This window comes from Prinia subflava, chromosome 18 (assembly GCF_021018805.1).
Source record: "Prinia subflava isolate CZ2003 ecotype Zambia chromosome 18, Cam_Psub_1.2, whole genome shotgun sequence".
Classification (NCBI taxonomy): Eukaryota; Metazoa; Chordata; class Aves; order Passeriformes; family Cisticolidae; genus Prinia; species Prinia subflava.
Genome location: NC_086264.1, coordinates 4,011,591 through 4,029,911, shown reverse-complemented (window position 1 = coordinate 4,029,911; position 18,321 = coordinate 4,011,591). Strand labels below are relative to the sequence as shown.

The 18,321-nt window shown below is 37.5% G+C and overlaps 1 protein-coding gene across 6 annotated transcripts in view; it reads left to right on the top strand.

The window, feature by feature from the left end:
- The window catches only part of PDE5A (phosphodiesterase 5A), a 107,477-nt gene that overhangs the window by 73,880 nt on the left and 15,276 nt on the right, over nucleotides 1-18,321 (top strand). For 5 of the 6 annotated variants that reach the window (XM_063415211.1, XM_063415208.1, XM_063415206.1 and 2 more), the window contains 8 exons: nucleotides 4,746-4,817; nucleotides 5,906-5,995; nucleotides 7,191-7,328; nucleotides 7,784-7,851; nucleotides 9,946-10,054; nucleotides 11,773-11,857; nucleotides 14,639-14,814; nucleotides 16,287-16,346. In XM_063415211.1, the coding sequence (XP_063271281.1) occupies nucleotides 4,746-4,817; nucleotides 5,906-5,995; nucleotides 7,191-7,328; nucleotides 7,784-7,851; nucleotides 9,946-10,054; nucleotides 11,773-11,857; nucleotides 14,639-14,814; nucleotides 16,287-16,346 (798 nt within the window). The remainder of the gene's footprint in view (nucleotides 1-4,745; nucleotides 4,818-5,905; nucleotides 5,996-7,190; nucleotides 7,329-7,783; nucleotides 7,852-9,945; nucleotides 10,055-11,772; nucleotides 11,858-14,638; nucleotides 14,815-16,286; nucleotides 16,347-18,321) is intronic. The other variant, XM_063415207.1, reaches the window with a different exon arrangement.

The following is an 18,321-nucleotide window of genomic DNA, read 5'->3' as shown; positions in this document are numbered from 1 at the left end:
AGATGCTGGTGCTGGATAGGGAAGGAAGCTGCAGCTGTCCAGTCTGCCATGACTTAAGGGCTGAATAAACCTGCAATGGGCCGTGTCTTTGGGCAGCTTTTTCCTCCTCCTGAGTGCATCAGCAAGCGGAAATGAAGCAGGAATTTGTTTATTTTGACAAGTTCAGCCAACCTGAATCTTCTGGAGTGTTACACTCACTGGCAATAATTCAAAGGTGTTAAACTGCAAGATTTCTTACAGGAAGGGATAGCAGTTCCTAATTTTTTTCAGAGTTTTACAGTCTCTACCAGAAGGTTTTTCTCACTCTCACTGTAACAAATGATTGACATGTTTTTGGAAAGACGTTGGAGTCAGTGAATCAGTCCTTAATTTTCTGTTTGCATTCTGCTTCTTTTTCCGTTTAAAAATCCCCCAAACAACAAAACCAGAATACTGGCTCCTCCCTGTTAAAATAATAAATAGATAAAATTTAAAAATCCCAAAGCCCCTCTAGAAATGTTGAGGCTTGTGAATGCTGCCTTAGCCCAAGATGTCAGCAATCATAGTCAAAAGATGATTATGGAAGACATCCAAAAATAAACACTGAGAAAGAGGAGCAACTAGGGCTTTCTGTTTGTTTGTTTAGTATTAGTGCTATTTTTTTTTTTTAACAAAAGAGTCAGTAATTGAAAGGATGGAAATCTTATGCTGATTACTAAATCCTCTGGGCCTGCTGAAGTACAAAGATTTTTCCAGTAGATGTTTTTCACATTTGCTTATATTTCCACAAGGCATGTGAGAAACCAAAGTGTCATTTAAAAATAACAGCTAGTAAGAAGTTCCATGAGTGCAAACAATTCAATTCACAGAAGAGCTCATGAAAAGGACCCAGGAATAGTAACAATGAGACACATTGCAGTGCAGTGAGAGGACTTTACCTTTGATGTGCTTTTGTAGACACTTGAAAACAAACGGTTGTCTTGACAGGACCGGATAGGGAATAGACATCCTTACTCCATTCCTCCACTTAAACCTGCTTGTGGAGCTCTCCAGAGCTAATGGAAGACTCAGTACAGCTCTCCAGCATACAGCAGTTTGGAATACCTGGAGAGTAAATAGTCTCTGAAGCATGGAGCCACCACAGCTACCACACAACATCTCCAGGAAGGACACAATTTTCTATTATTGCTGCCTTTTTTTTTTTCTTTGAACTGGGCATAGTAATTTTCATAAAAGTCAATCTCAGTTTAATTTCTACTAAAATCTGTAGGATTTTCTCATATGGAACTTTTAGGGGAATTAACTAGAGAGATGTCTCTCCCAGGCTGTGAGCATGTAAGATTGAATTTGCTAGTAATGGCTAGGGAAATGTTGGGGTTTTTTTTCTGACAATGCTCACTCAGTTGTTTGGTTTATTGTTTACTGGGCTCTGTCTCCTGTCACTGGGAAGCTCTTCCGGACAAATCAGGGTGCTACTACTTAAAACAACCTTTGAAAATCCCCTGTCAATTGTATTGTGTAAAATGGGACTGGGCTTGGCACCTTTAGCCAGAGAAGTTACTTTCTCCCCCAGTGAACCCTTCAGATACCACACATCCCAATCCCTGCAGGATAGAGCAGGTCTAACCAAGCTGACTTTAAACAAACTCATTTCCAGCAGCAGTCTTGCTGCAGGATTATGGAGATCAGTAATTTGCTTCTTGCATGGATTTCTTGCTTATGCTGAGACACACATTGTGGTAGCTGGACTGCTGCAAAGTGTGGAGGCTACTGCTGGCATGAATGATAGAAAGGGATGTGAAATTTTTGCTGATAAACAATGAAAGTCTGCAAATACAGTTCTGCCACTGCAGGATAATTTTATAAGCTTGAATCTAACCTCTACAAGACTAGGAGAGAAAAGCAAGATCAACACTACTTTGTCTTCTGATGGGGGTATGTTCTCTTACCAAAAATGTCAAGTGTCCCATTTTCTGTTACCATTCTTTGGCTTTAATGTAATTTTCCTTCAGATGCCCACAAAGAAAATAAAAAATATATCTCCTTAAGAAGCAAAATTAATTACATCAGAAATCAGCTTAAATAAGAACTACTGAAAAAGGCACTAGCTGCCTGTAGAGCTGTAACAGCTTTCACAGAGTTAGGCCTGTAATTTTAATGTACAAAAATTGCAACATTAAACCATCCATATAAAATCCAGAGCACAGTCATCAGCATTGGAGTCATTAGTTGTCACCTACGGGGTATTCAAGGTAGCCTGCTACTTTTAGAGGCAGGACTCTGCTATTGCAAGAAAAGAGTAAAAATTTAATTCTTTGATAATTAGAAGAAATCTCTCTTTATTATGTGGATCAGAATTTATTAAATTGGAAAAGTAGCACAGCTAGAAAAGAAAAATTAGAGAACAAGTAGAGCACTGGAAGATCACCTGTGTTACCAGCAAGACTACAATCAGGGCAGCTGTGTTCAGATGTGGTAAAACACATGTGGGTATTGAATCAGCAATTGATGGAAGGTTTGTTCTTCTTTGGAACTGAAAATAAGGGAACAATTATATCATCAAAATTGCTTTTTGTCTTTATGGTCTATGTCTGTATAATGTGATTTGAATGGAAAATATCAAACTACTTGGTTTCTGATAGTTTCAGTTTCAGTAAGAGCTTCTGGAAGAAGGCTCTTACTGGGAACTGCAGGACTCCTCTCTATATACTGTGTTCTATAACCTCACCTGCCGAGTCCAAACCGGAGGGAAAGCTCAGGAAAAGGAGCTTGTAGCAGTCCACAGTACACTGCTAACTTCAGTGATTAGGCCATAAATTCACTGGTATCAAAGAATAAGCAGATCCTAATTTTACTTCAGTCTTTCCCTTAGCCTTGGTTTTCTGCAGTCCAGAGTAATATCTTAAGCTTTCTTAGTTCCCTGTGTAGCTGAGTCCAGAGCAGTTGGTCACCTTTGATTCAGTTTTTCTGTTGGTGAAAACATAATTCCCAGATAAAGATCATAGATTGGGCCTATTGTTAGTTGTGATTTGTTTAGAATAAGTTTTAAAAATGAGGATTTAGGTTTCACACTGTGCTTAGTATTCTCTAAAATCCAGGGCTATGGTCTCCATGGCCCCAAATGCTACCACATGGTTGACTTTTTGTCCTAATTACATAATTACTTTAGTAACAGGAGCAGATCCTCTCTCCTCCTCTCCTACGTCTTCTCCTAATTACCTGGTTGCAGGCAAGACTCCAGTGGATAAAAAGCACCTGTCTGAAGTTTTTCTCATTACTGTCTCTGCACCATATTCTACAAAATTCTGAGAAGTGCACTCAAATTTTAACTGATGTAAATAAAGCCAGAATTTGGACCAGTTTAATTTTTAAAACTGTTCATTTTCTGTGAAAAAGAAATGGTCACAATACAAAGTTGTCTGGAAGCTTAGAATGCCACTGAAACAGCAACTAAAAAGAGAAAGGTTTGCATATGCACAAAATTTTTATCCTAATCAAGTCAACATGAATTTTCAGCAGGTTTGTTCTCACTACTTCTTCCCCCTTCAGTTAAAATCCTTTATTGAAAGACCTTATCAAAAATCTAAAACAGACTATTATCTGCTCTTCTTAACATATCTGAAATCTGGAGTGCTGATGAAAAGAGCCTAAACAGTCTTTTTTTTTCTGTATTAATGTGGTCCTTTTACTGTTTTCTTACAGCTTGTTTTTTTAAGCACTGCAGAGTTTCCTTTCATGGAGGGGAGGTATTTAAACAACCAACATGAAAGTAGTCACCTTTTGGGTAAAAAGCCTCTAGCCCTGTTAAAGTTGTCTTAGTTCATGCTGGATCAAAACTGGAAAAAAAAAATTAAATCAGCACCCAGGGAAGACAGTGGCATGAGAAGAGGTCCTAGCATTAACCTCTGCACATGTAGGTTGACGTAAAAGCATAATAACTGGTTAAGGGATTTGTTTTCATTCAAAGTCTGCCAGAGAAGTATACAGGCTGCTGGTACATTGTTATTACAGAAAAGAAGTCCACTGGATGAGAAATATTCCTCACTGAAGTAAGTAAGAGGTTGACTGTGGGAAAAATGGGGTTGTGTGGAATGGAGATGACAGTTGAGCTTTATTTCAGACAGACATTTTTGAGCCCCCAGTTGGGGACAATTTGCATTAAAGAACAATGGCCTTACTTAGAGCATCACTATTTTGGGAATGCTGGGCTGAGAGATAGTCAGTTGTCTTCTTATCCATTACAAAAATAAAACCACATGTCTTCCATCAGTTTAGCAGCTACAATTTTACCATTAATGGTTAAATACAACTTTTTAAACATGCTCACCACACAGTTTTCCTCTGATAGTTTTTATCCTTAAAAAGCAAAATGAAAAACCCATCATTAGCATTTTGCATTGGTTTTACATTACACTTCAAACAAAGGAAGTTCTTTGCAGCTTTTTTTATCGGTTGTTGTAATCATGCTAAAAAATCTGAAAATATCTAAAAGTTTTGCATTATACTTTGTCAGATGAATAATACTTTGTTTCAAAAGGACTAGAAACACAGAATTATATTAGGGAAAGGCTAAGGTCTCCAAATCCTGTAATCTAGGAAATGTTTATGCATGAGAGAGAAACATTTATCACACTAACAATTTAGTTTAAGTCAATCAAGCGAATACCTGCAATGATCATTTATTATCTTGTATAAATATGCTTAGAAATGGAATTCAGTGTCAGACTCATAAAAATTAGCTAATTTCTCTGTTTTGAATACACTAGGTTGTTGGTGTGGCTCAAGCAATTAACAAGAAATCTGGAATTGGTGGCACTTTCACTGAACAAGATGAAAAGGTATAAAAGCTGGATGATTATTTCTCTTCTGTTTTCATAGGGAAAGGGGGATGGATATGTTTTTAATTTTCCTGATGCTCAGAAATTTTTAAGTTATCAAAAATTAAACATCTCTGAGAAAGTAAACATTCCTGGCAATACTGCAGATTTTTTTCTTTATGAGGCCATGAGAAATGTGAATGTGAAATAATTTTGTTTTTGGATCACCACGTCCTGTATCTCTGAAACACAGGCTTACTCTACTGAAATGCATTGTAAAACACTTCCATAACTTTCAATGGACATAATTTTTAATTAATTTGTTCTAACTTTCCCAGCATGCTCAATAGACACAATTTGAATATTAAAACTTGTGGAGTGATTCACTTTTAAACACCATGTCACTTCTCAGTATAGCATCTGCAGAAAAAGAAAAAGCTTTAGATAAATTATGCACAATAGATAGGAGAATCAGGAGAGCAGCCAGTAGAATTGATTCCTAATTCTCCCAGTGCAGTTGCTTTTCAAAACTTTCCAGATTTCACGTTCAGATAGGTGGGGCAAAAACCAGGCTCTGCTCAGGCTGAAGAGGGGGACTTAACAATCACCAATAAAAGAATCAGAATTCACCCTTTCTCTTTCAAAAGTTCCCTTTTAAAACAAAATGCATACTGTGTATCTGCAGGCTGTCAGAATTAATCCCATCCTGAATGAGGAAAGAAATTTTGCTGTTAGCAAATCTTTATTTTCACTTCCCCAGGGGTTAAAATCCTTCAGAGAGGCAGGTTGTCTGTGGCCAGTCTTTTCTAGCTAAAATATGCATTGCTGAACAATTATTTTTTCCTTTAAGCTGATTTTTAGATGAACCCTACTTGTACCAAGGTAATGATCTTCAGATTTTATCTTAAAGAAGAAGGGATTCTTGAGGAAATAAAAAATTGAGTAGCTGGAAAAAACACAGACCCTGAACGTGCGGGTGCCAAAAATAACAAAAATATCAATTAATACTTCAAAGTTAAAACAAAATGTTGCAGTAGCTGATGTTTGAATAGAGTTTGAATGCTGTGGGACATTATCTCTGTGACATGTTGATGTTCATTTATCTCCAGGATTTTGCGGCATATTTGGCATTTTGTGGAATTGTTCTTCACAATGCTCAGTTGTACGAGATGTCCCTGCTCGAGAACAGGCGCAATCAGGTACGGCCAACAGGTTTGTCCCAGCAATACAGAAATGAGGGTTTGCGAGTAGTCAGTGCCTCCTCTTCCTGTTTCTGATGTGGTAGTTATTCACTGGCTGCTTTTAATTGCTGTGACTGCTGTGTGTCTCTGATAAAGCTCTCATGAGCTGCACTGGGAAGAGGCTGTGCACATTCCAGCCTGGGCAGTGAGAAATGGCCTGTGTAGGGAAGGCAGGTAGAGCTATGTGTCAGAAAATTCATTCCATGTTCATACACTTGATATTGCCTGAAGTTACCCTGTGGCTCACTGTATGTATTTAACAACCAGAGGTGTCAGACTCCAGAAATTACAGGCAGGAATATCCCTGTGGAATAGCAGAGGGCATACAGACTGTTCCTTTAGTCTATTACCACTGTAACAGTAACTAACCATGTTTTCAGAAATGATCAAATGGAAAACTGATATTCTGTCAGATTGCTATAGTTGTGCTTTGCTACCAACTTTATAACTGATAGGTTATTAATGCCATGGCCTTTATGGGTGAATATGCCTGCCCTGTATGGTGTGATAATGTTTCAGAGGAAAGACTAGATGGCAGTTGTTTTAAAGTTTTCCTGGTAGGTCTGAGTTTTCAACTATGTGTTTGTAAATTGGTACAAATTGTGATAGTTCATTAATTTGCCTTCATGTGTCTTGTGAGGAAAAAAAAACCATATTTGAGCAGCTAAGTCTTTCAACAGCAGCTTTGAAATACAGCAGACTGTATCTAAATTATATTTTTACCAAATGAGTTAATTAGGATCTGTGAGAATTACAACCAGGAGTAACTGTATTCAGAAGTCTTAAAAAGTGTAAATATCACTGGTTTGAGAATGCACACATGAGCCATAGGAAAATAGGCTTCCTAAGTACAAGTAACTGTTGTCTGCATTTCACAGGTTTCCTTGGACCTATTAATGCCTAAATCTATTCTGCTTCTCTGACTGAAAACATCAGACAGTTTATTGTGCTATTTAATTCTTCCATAAAAAGTGTCAAACTGGCTAATACTGACTGTTACCTTGCAGTCTGTGAGAGCCAAAACTTGCTTCTGATCATAGACATAAACATTGCTTCCCTGATTCAGGGGAGAGGAGAAGACTCAGACATCAGTAAATATAATTACTGCGTAAATCACAATTAGTCAAAACCTCACCAATTACCTTTTCTTCAGGTGCTTCTTGACCTTGCCAGCCTGATTTTTGAAGAGCAGCAGTCTTTGGAAGTGATCCTGAAGAAGATAGCAGCAACTATAATATCCTTTATGCAAGTGCAGAGGTGTACCATCTTCATAGTGGATGAAGATTGTCCCGTGAGTATGTTTATTTTGTCTGAAGGTAGAGGTGTTTATTCCTTGGGAGTGGGGTGGCCTTCCCTCCGTTCTCATATATTTTGTTGTCTTTTCATTCTCTGTCTTTTCTTCCATGGCATCTGCTCAGGTTGGGTGTTGACATGAGAGGTTTTGGAGTTTGTGTAATTAAAGAGTTTCTGTGCTGATATAAATTTGGCATGGCTTGTAAATACTGGCATTTCTTCTTTGGGTAGAGATTCAAGACACTTCAGTGATATTTAAAGTTGTATCAAAAGATACATTTAAGGTAGGATCCAGTATGCTTGATGACAGATGTGGAATGAAATGGAATGATTTTACACTTGTCTTTAGTACAGAACAGGTCTTGATAACAGCAACAAGATTTTAATGAGTAATACTGTTCTAAATGGCAACCTTATACATTTGTATATTCAAACATCCTCTTGATATTCCAGGATACATTTTCTAGTGTCTTTCACATGGAATCTGAGGAATTAGAGGATTCAGCTGAAAATTTGAAGAGGTAAACCAATTAAGTCTGACTTGTGTTCATCCCAGGAGAATGCTGAAGAAATTATGCTTTTAATATTCTTTTCATAATAATAGATTTAGTTCTACTGGATCCCATTTATTACTGCTATCTTTATAGAGCAGCTTTTCCCCTGGAGTGGGCATAGACCAACTCTCTTGCCTTAAAAAGATCCCACTGAGTAGAGCAGGAGTAGGGCTTGATCTCTTCACTTTGCCAGTCTAAGAACATATTTGTACTTCAAGGCTAAGCTATGGACATGTACAGAGGAGCTGCCCTAAAACTGATTTCAAAGAAATCTATGAGGATGACTATGTTGTAGAAGAGACATATGCAAATTAGTAGATAATAATGAAAATAATGCTTTTGATCAATTATTTTAATCGTTATCCTCATCTCCTTGATAAGGAAGATGGGTCAAATAACATCTGACTAAATCAAGACTAGAGTCCTAAAGTTCTAACTCTTACTCATCTTTGGGAAACCACTAAGGAGTTCAACTGGGAGGAAAAGAAAGAGATAAAGAGCCAAATTAAAATATCCAGATAAAATAGTTCCCAAAGTTAGCCTGAACCTCTTGTATTGAAGTTTGAAAATTACTGTCTCTGTCATCAAAAATGGCTGTTTCAAATACTGTCAGAAAGAGATACAGTTGTATATAAAATGATGTACTACAGATACTTTGTGCTGGGATGAAGCAGATTTTCTGAGCCCCTTTGATGTTGTTTTGCAGTAAGTATTTATTATTTTAAGTTTAATTCCATATATTGGAGAATGACTTGAGCAACTAAAAGCTGTTGAACTGTGTTACAGTTTTAGGCAGAGTTCAACCAGAAAGTACAGAGATGCAACAGCTTGGTGAGATCACAGGTGAAGAAGAAAATGCCTCTTTAGTCCTCTTCCACTCTATAAGAATGGACCCTTCCTCCTCATTATCCCTTTTATGGTGACTAGTTAATGGACTCAAAATGTTATTTACTGCTTGCATGGGCCACTTGAAACTTAGTTCTCCTACCTGATAGGGAAGAGAAATCATGGAGGCTTAGTTGCCTATCAGACTCTTGCTCATGAGACAGAACAATTATATGCCAAGGACTGCACTGTGAATCAACCATTGCAGCTACAATTTCCGCTGTGCTTGAAGGGCACAATTTCAGGCAAGAGTGGAAATAAAATGACATGGATTAGATGGAAGTATTACTTTACATAATATAAAATTTCAGGCTTGTTATGCAATCAAGGACACTGATTCAAGCCCCAAATCAGACTGTTTTTCAGAACTGCAGAATCGTGGGACGTTGCCTTGTATGTGTGAAATAATGAAAGAATAATTCCTCTCCTCCAGCCCTGGAACATCCTTACACCAGGAGGATAAAGAAAGTCAAGTCAAATGTTGGAGGGAAACTACAGGAACTTGATGGGAATAGGTTTTTAAGTTGGACATGTGTCCTCCTCCAAGGCAGGCAATGGGTCTAAGAGAAGTAAAATACCTTAGATAAATTGTGGCTAAAAAAGTGAAGATGATTGATTCTGTAAAGATACTTTATGTCCTGATTTGGAATAGACAGTTCTATTTTGGTAACAGAACCTCCATGTGACTGATTGCTTTTAGAGCAAATTTGAAATGAACTTAGAAGCAGAAAATTCATAAGTGATACCTGCTGGACTCTCTTGAACTAATGTGTGAATTTCACCCAGTATTGGTTTTTCAGGACTGCCAGATTTCTGAATGGAGTTTGTTTTCAATTAATGCTGTTTATTTCTATATAAACCCAGCTATTCATTCTTTATCCTTCATCTGTGTAAACTGTGGGGAATTGTTTATTTCTTCAGTTTGGTGTTCAGCATTAATGTTGTTGAACATTACAGAAATGGTGGAAAGCATGCACCAATCCATGCTGTAGTTTTGTGATGACAACTGGATTAGGATACAGAATTTGAACTCAACTCCATTACACATCTATTGGTTGTATCCATATATGCTTCTCTCATATGGGAAAGATATTTGTATTACCTGCCTGGCATAATGAAATTACTCACTTCTATACTTCTATGCAAAGCATATAATAATAATGTTGTATCCTCCAGGAACTATGATACAACCAAAATCAATTACATGTATGCTCAGTATGTCAAGAATACAATGGAGCCGCTCAACATCCCAGATGTCTGCAAAGACAGAAGATTTCCATGGACAGTAAGTAAAATAAGCTTAGGTTTGAAATTCAGAAATGGAAAGAAAAAAACAGAAATGGATTTTCTGTTTAAATTTGAAACCTTTTTTGCTTTCCCCTTATTATTTCTTTCAAGGTGGCCCCAGTTAAATGGTGCAAACACATAGCGAGTGTTGGGAGGCGCTCAAAAGAAGCTCCTTCTTTTGTATCCTTTCCTTTCCCTTCTTGTTCTGGCAAAGATTAATGTTATAAATGCAAGTTTTTTGCTGCAGTGGATAGGGATCAACTTCACTTTTCTTTGGGAGCTTTTGCCTAACACTTCCTCAAGTTTGAGCTGGTGATGTAGTGGATGAGCACATGGATACTGGAGAGGGAGGAGGGAAGGTCACTTGGCAAGGCTCAGGTTCCAGTCATGTTTCTTTCATGGTCATCATCAAGAAAAAGCAAACTTTTTATTATGTATTTTCCCATATTTTCAATGCAGAAATTAGAAAGATGTCTTCTCTTACTGTTATGTTTAAACCTGTTGGTGAGAGGGTAATGAGAGGGAGAGGAGCTACTATGGTCAGCAAATGGCTTTTTTACCAAAATTTGTTCTGAGATACACAAAAAATGATCAGAAAAGACAGTGCTCAATGTGATTAATCCAGTAAGTGGAAAGAAGGGTTAGGCTCATGGTGGGGAGCTGGGTTGTTTCCCTTTTTTTTTCCTGTGCAAGATTTCTTGGATGTTGTGGAGTGGGTTTCTGTGAGGAATTGAGCAACACAGGAATTGCGTTCTCAGACTAACCCTGTCTTAACTGCAGAACTGGAAGTACAGACAGAATCCAGTGTGTAATTAATCTACTGTGTAGATTAATGAAGAAAGAGGTGATGATTTTGAAGACATTGAAAAATAAAACTAATACCTTGAGAATCATTCAAACAACTGTTTGTTGGAAACAGGCTGTTCAGTAGGGTTACAGTTATTTTGATTTTTTTTTTTCCTGGGATTCACCTTATGTATGTAAAAGAAACCCAAAAAGGAAAGCAATAGTGCCTTTAGAAGGAATCTGGATAATGTTTTTCAGCCACACAGAGACTGTGCTTCTACTACTGCAGGGGCAGGGCTGTAGGATAAATGTATGAATGCTGATGTACCCTGACGTGAGGGAAATCCCAGGTGTTGCCAGTGCCCTAGAAACCTTGGCTTGCCTCTTTCTTTGGGGAACATTCAACAGCACACTTACCACATGAAAATCCTGCCAAGATACTCTCTACAGTCCTTGCACAGCACTAGAGCACAAAGCAACAACATAAAAAATAACCTTTGATCAGAAATATTAGCGTGTGCCAATTTCTTTTCGTGTCACACACAATTAGAGATCAGATCAAATGTAATTCTCAACAACTTCTGCATTATTCCTCAAGGAGTCAGAGCAGAGCTGTGGCCTTTTCTCCCCAGGTGTTTGAAAAGGAGACATTATCTCTGTTCTATCCTTCCACTCTCCAAATAAATTCATTTCCTTCTGTTGAAGCATGGGACAGGCTACAACATCCTGGGAAGAGTGCAGAATGCTGACCTAGCTGTAGCAGTTTTCCTGCCTGTTGTCTATGTGCAAATTCATTGATCACATGGTTGCTTTTTGAAGAGAGATGTAAGCCAAGAGTAGTTGTGGAACCCAGCTCTACAGCTTTTTCACTTTAGCCCCCTGAAGAACAGCCTTTAAAATTGTAACTGTATTTTTCTGTTTGTTTAACAGAATGACAATGCAGAAAATGTAAGTCGGAACATAAAGAGTTTGCTGTGTACACCAATAAAAAATGGGAAAAAGAATAAAGTGATAGGTAGGTATCTTTACAAAAATAATGTACATTTCATAGACAAATTTATGTGCTCCACAGTAAAATCACAGCAACATGCAATCGCAAGCCAGGAGACAAAATCCTTAATTATCGTGTTCTCAACTAGTAAGTCTACTGCAACCTTGAACATAAACTGTTTTCCTAATAAGCTGCCAAAGAATAGAGAATGAGTGTCAGCCTTTGTTCCTGGCATCAGTAAGTCCCACAAGAAAACAGAAAACAAATTATGCTGATTCTTATATAGGAGCAGGGATCCAATTTCATGAGCTTTTAAAAATGTGGCAAGTAAATATTAAGAGTTCCAAGAAGGCCTTTTTAATGGTCTTAAAATAATTTTCTTTGAGAATGATGGCAAAACTGCATGGCTCAATTTATAGATTAAACATGATGTCCCTTTTTTGTGGAGACATATTTAATTTTTTAACATCTGAGGCAGAAAGAGGAACCTCATCTTTAAGTAGTGGAGTTCTCTGAAATTTCTTTTGCTATTCACTTCTTCCACGAGTTCTTTTATTGCTTTATTTAAATATTCCAACAAACCATAGAGGACCAAGATGAAGACTGAACTGTGGAGCTTTACTTAGAGATATTTCACCATGCTGTGAGCTATTGATCAAACACTTTTATCTGCTTTTTTTTTCTATTGAGATTTTCTATTGAAGTTCAAACTGAAAGTTTCAGTCAGGCCAACCATTTAGGTGGGCTTTTCAAATCTGAGTCATTCTTACTGGGAAGTGTTCTTTGAAGTATTTTCTAGTTTCACAGCTGCCTCATGTTCAGTTATTTAATAGGACAAGGTCAAGAAGTTGTCTTTGGGACAGTACCCAGAAGTTCCTTTACAATACTACATAGAATGTATGACTACTATTATAAGTCTGGTTTCTTTTTAAAATTATTTTTAAGATTAGGATACTCCAAATCAGAATTTGGGAAGTGGTTGGGGCTGGGAAAAACTGTCCACATCCAATGCAAGCAAATCTTACTAGCAAGAAAGATGAAAAGACCTTTATTCTCCTGACTTGTGTGTTTCTCAGCTATGTGGTAAAAGCTTTACAGAATCTTGCTGTGATTTTACAACTCTGTCCCAATAAAAGATTTTGGAGTTTTATTTGTAATCAGCGGACCTCTCAGTGCTTTGGGGAAGTTTTTGAAAGAGGTTTAAACATCTTAAGTAATACACAGTATATTTACTGCATTTCTCTATTTTTTAAAGAGTTATTTATGTGCAAATACTGTGTCTTTTAAGAATTCATTTACTTTTGTGGCATATTCTCTGTTGGGTCTTAGTCTTGTGTTCATTACATCACAGTTGCTATGGAAATAATTATATGTCATAAACTGTACTAAACAGAAATCTGAAAGTCAGTTTCATGGGATTTTCCTAAAGAGTTTTGTAAGTCAGCTTCTTTTTTTTCAGAGAAAGTTAATCTTGTTCCTTATTTGAATTAATCCTTTTTTGATGGGATTGTATTTTTTTTACTGTGATCCATTCCTTTCCATCTCATTCCATAAAGGTTCAGGTTCCTGTTTGCAGTATTCAGATACCCAAATCCCTGCCATTACACTTGACAGAAACAGCTATAATGGTCTTGATATCTTTAGTACAAACTCCAATACTAAGTTCCCCAAACAGAATATAATTTGGAAACAGGATAATGTTGCGTTGTCACCAGACATTAAAACTTGTGAGGCCAACGTTCTTCTACAACCACAGTTTGCATGTGTGTACTGCATTCTTTAACTCAGTTTTATTATCTGGTAAAATAGGGAAGATGCACATGTGGTATTTTTTTTCAGAACTTTTAATTTACAGCTGTGGTATCTTTGCACTTGGTGAGGAAAACGCAGCTTTTATGCTCATGGGAGTGAGAAAACATTTGGAAAAACATCCCTTAAGGCACTAGTCACCCTTAAAGCAATTTTGGCCAAAGACAACATATTCCTATAATTCAGCTGCTTTAGTTAATATTCTGATTTCTTAGCAGATAAAACTAAGGGGAGTTGTCTTTCTGGATTCCCCCTGCTCACAGTGGTGTCAAAGATTTAAATTCAGTGAGGTGTGGTAGAAGTTAACTTTCAGACTTCTTCAATGATACGTGCACAGAGAAGCCCAGAGATTCTTAACAGAAAATTAACACATGTAAATATCAGCAAGTTTGAACCTAACAAGCTGAATTCAGTCAGATGCTTCTCAAGGAGTTCAGTAGTGTCTGGAGAGGGCTATAATTCAACCACATCCTCAAAAAATGGGCAACTGTATTTCAGCTTTGAATCTCAACTTGGGTATTGCCTGTTTAGTTCTATGTGAAAAAAATGCTAGTACTGGCTCAAATAAGGAAGCAAAAACTCTGTGTACCACTGTTCTGACTTCCATAAATGTTCTTTGGCATGGTTGCAAAAATTTAATTAGCCTCCAAAGGACAAATTGTCTTTAGGGATTAAATCAATTTAGAATAGTATTAAAAATAAAAGTTGAGATGAAAGTGTCCCTAGAATTTCACAGGATAATCAAGTCTCTAAAGCCCTACATTTTTGGTTTACAAATTCTGATGAGTACTTTTGAATTTACAATGTATGTATAATATTTTAACATTTATTTTATAATACATTGAAATTACCCTTGGAAAAAAATTCCTACAGCATTCTTATGTGTCACTTATGTATGTTGGTGGTTTATACTGTAGACTAATTTGTCCTAATCTTAATTCCTGATGATGATGTGTTCTCTGTATTACTTCCTTTCATTTCTGTGTCCTGGCATAGGGATTTGCCAGCTTGTGAATAAGATGGAAGAAAACTCAGGAAAAATCAAGGCTTTCAATAGAAATGATGAGGAGTTCCTGGAAGCATTCGTCATCTTTTGTGGCCTGGGGATCCAGAACACACAGATGTATGAGGCTGTAGAAAGAGCCATGGCCAAACAGATGGTGACATTAGAGGTGAGCCCAAATCTAGGTGGTCCTTAATTAGCCCCAAACAGATCCCAACGTTTCCCAGACCCTCTCTGTTCTGCACGTAAGTGCAGCTACTCATAGGAATGCTGTACAGAGATTGTTATCCCTCAGGAGAGTAGCATTTGGGCTGTTGAGCTGCTCAGAAATTTTCTGCTTGTTTCTGACTCTGCCAGCAGACTCTTTAATTTGGTATTGTGTCCTACCTTCACTCCTGAGATTTAGTGGGGAGCTGGAGGCATCTCTTCCTCTCCATGATGCTGCACGCTGGCAACAGTGGGTGCGTTCTGTTGCACAGGAGAAGGGAAATTATTTGACAGATTAAGGGGCTTCCTCTTCTTGTCTGAGGGTTTTTGTGATGATTTTGGCTCAGCTTTTCAGACGAACCAGTGTGAGGAGTAACAGCAACATTATTGTAGGTTTCCAGTAATTTCCTCAGACTCCATCAAACCCTATCAAGATGAACAGCATCTGTTCCCAGCCTTTGAATTTGTTCCTGTTAAGCTTCACAGCTTTAGTCTGAGAAGCTGAATTACTCAGGGGTGATAATTGGAAGCTTGAAGTGAAAAATGTGTAGACTTTGGATCTCTTAACATTCATTATGTAAACAGAGTGTTTGCAGAGCTCCTATAATAGGATTATGTGCCCTATGTCTTCTAAAAGAAACATTACACTTCTCAAATAAACCTGTAGTAGGTCATGTTAAATAAAAATCTGGTAAAACTATTGTCAGAATCATTTGCTTATATAGCAAATTAGCAGTTCTGTCTCCTACTATAACACTTTATAGATAGTATAGGAAGTTCCAGCCAGACTATAGGTTAGCATATAACATGAGTTCTTTACCAAAAAAAAAAAAAAAACCAAAAAAAAAAAAAAAAAAAAAAAAAAAAAAAAAAAAAAAAACACCAAAAAACCACCAAAAAAAACCAAAAAAACCACCAAAACCCTCTGTAACATTTTCACGTCATATGTTCTCAATAGTTAAAAATTTGAGCTTATTTTTTTAATTTAAAATGAATATATTGTCTTTCAGACTTTTGTGCCAAGTTTCAGTTAGGGTAAAACTTTCTTTCATGTCTTCATGTTACTCTTTCATGAATAAACTCTCAAAAGAATTACTATGGCAATTAGTGTCAAGCTCATAATAAGAGCTATTTCATATGTAGGCCTGAAAACTTCCCAAAGAGAAAATCAGAATTCTTTGCTCTTTTATAGAAGCTATTTATGTTTTCTTGGCCTAATTATCTCAAGAAGATTCTACGCTGTGGGAGGTTTGTAAAAGATGCAGGTATCTACCCATATGCATTCAGAGAGCTCCCCTAAAACTGGCTCAGGCTGTGCATAGACAGATGATTTCATCAGCAAATGAAATGGAATGCTGGCAAATCTGCTCTAGGAAAAGTACCTTGTTATCACATTGCTCCTTTGTACTAAGGGCTGCTTTTTTCTTCCTGTAGGTTCTCTCTTACCATGCTTCTGCTGCTGAGGAGGAAACGAGGGAGCTGCAGGTAACAGTGGTAATTGAATTTTTTACTATTACTTTAGAAATAATAGAACAACCAAGAGCAGTCCTGTACACAGATGTGATCCCTAAAGGGGCAGAATCATATGTTCCAGAAAAAAACGACAGTGAAGGGTATTGATGGGTTCCTGAACTGAATCGCATAAAAGGGAAATGTTACAATGCCTACAGTGAGAGAGAAAAGCTGGCCAGAACACTGTGAGAACCAGACCTGTGCTGACTGATTTTTCTCAAGAGTTTGAGACAGTCACTGCTGGTGCAATGTCAGTATCAAACTCACAATGAGTTCGTATTCCAGAAGCAAAATGTTGAGAACTCTCCATTATGCAGCTAAGTCTGCATGCTGTGTATCTTACAGCCTTGGTACCTTTCAAATATCCCAAGTATGGGTGCAGCTTTGTGGACTTACATAGGAATTCTGTATCAAATTTTTAATGTGATGATTAAAAAAAAATTATGATTGCTTTTCTGTGCAATGTCCTGTTCTGCTCATGTTTAATTCTGTGTTTAGAAGCCACTGCCTAAGGAATAGCTGCAACTAGGATTTCAAGTGCATTTCAAAGCACAGCATGTGTTTAGTTTCTCCAAGCCTTCAACAGCTATTCCAGGAAAATAGTATCACCCCTGCTGCATGAAAACAAACAAGGAGGGTTGGAGAGGAAGGAAGGCATAAGGGACCCTGAGCTGGGTACCTTGGGACTGGTCTGGCCAAGTGACACAACAAGGTGTGAGACTAAGGATATTTCTAGAATGGTGTCACACAGATTTCTGAGCCTCAGTCCTACCACACTGCTGCTCATCAATAAAGAGCCATGACAAGGCCAGAGTGCAACTCCCCTCCTAAGATCTCTCTTTAGGGCTTGTGATGAAATTGTTGTGGTTCCACAGTTACTGCTCAATGAAACAGAGCCACAGCAAACCTAGAACAGGGCCAGTGTCCACCTGCATGGGTTTAACTGTCCACAGCTTCCTAGCACAGTCCTGGCCTGTGTCAGCCACTGCTCTCTAAGGTGATACCAGAGCACGAGCACAGACCTTTTTATTTGCACTCATAAAATTTTTATGTTTTTGCACTCGTACTGTCATATAAAGACAGCCAAAATAGTTTGAATTTTTTTCTGGATATACTTCTAAATAATCTGAAAAAACATACTTATCAGACTAGAAGATGGTTGTAGGGCTCTTCCAACTGGCACTATTCTATTCATTATTTACCTTATGGAATAGGGTGCAGTCAAATTTTTTACTTGAATCATCATTTCAAAATACTACAAAACTGTCCTATTGCATCAGTCACCTCCTTTGAGCCTGGATACTGTTTGCAACCTGTGTTTTGTCATCCAAAGCAGATGAAAGAAAGCAAAATCCTTTATAGTTGCCACACAGTGGTCCCATGTTTTGCATAGCCTTCCTTTTGCTGCCAGTATACTTACAGAAACTGTTGCTCAGTAAATGGAAATTAAAATAGCTGATGAACTTTTGTGCTGTAAAACACGAAGCAGAAGGCTCTAGTGGCTTCAGTAAGTGAAAAAGAAAATAGTTAATCTGGTTAAGCAATACTGTAAACTGCTATAGAATACAGGGTTTCTATATTTCAGCTAAAATTAAACCTACTGTTGTGACTGTAAAAGGCAGGAGACGAAGAAAGGAAAAGATAAATTATGAATGAAGTGAGGCATGAGGTGTTCTTGTGAGCTCCTTCTGTGTCTTTCCACTCCTTTTCCTTGTAAAATCCCAGCCTGTAGTTGCAGTTTTTCAAAATTATGTCAGTAGCTTTGCTGAACAGTTGCATTATTTACCACTGAACATGCAGGCCTTTCATGTCCTCACAGCTGAAATCCCACATGAATCCAAACAGGGACACAAAATTACTGCCACAAGAAATGTGTAAGAATGGTGTAGAGTTTTCCCTTTGTCAATATTCTTTTTCATAATCTCCTATGACTTCCTGATTCTGACACATAAGAAAG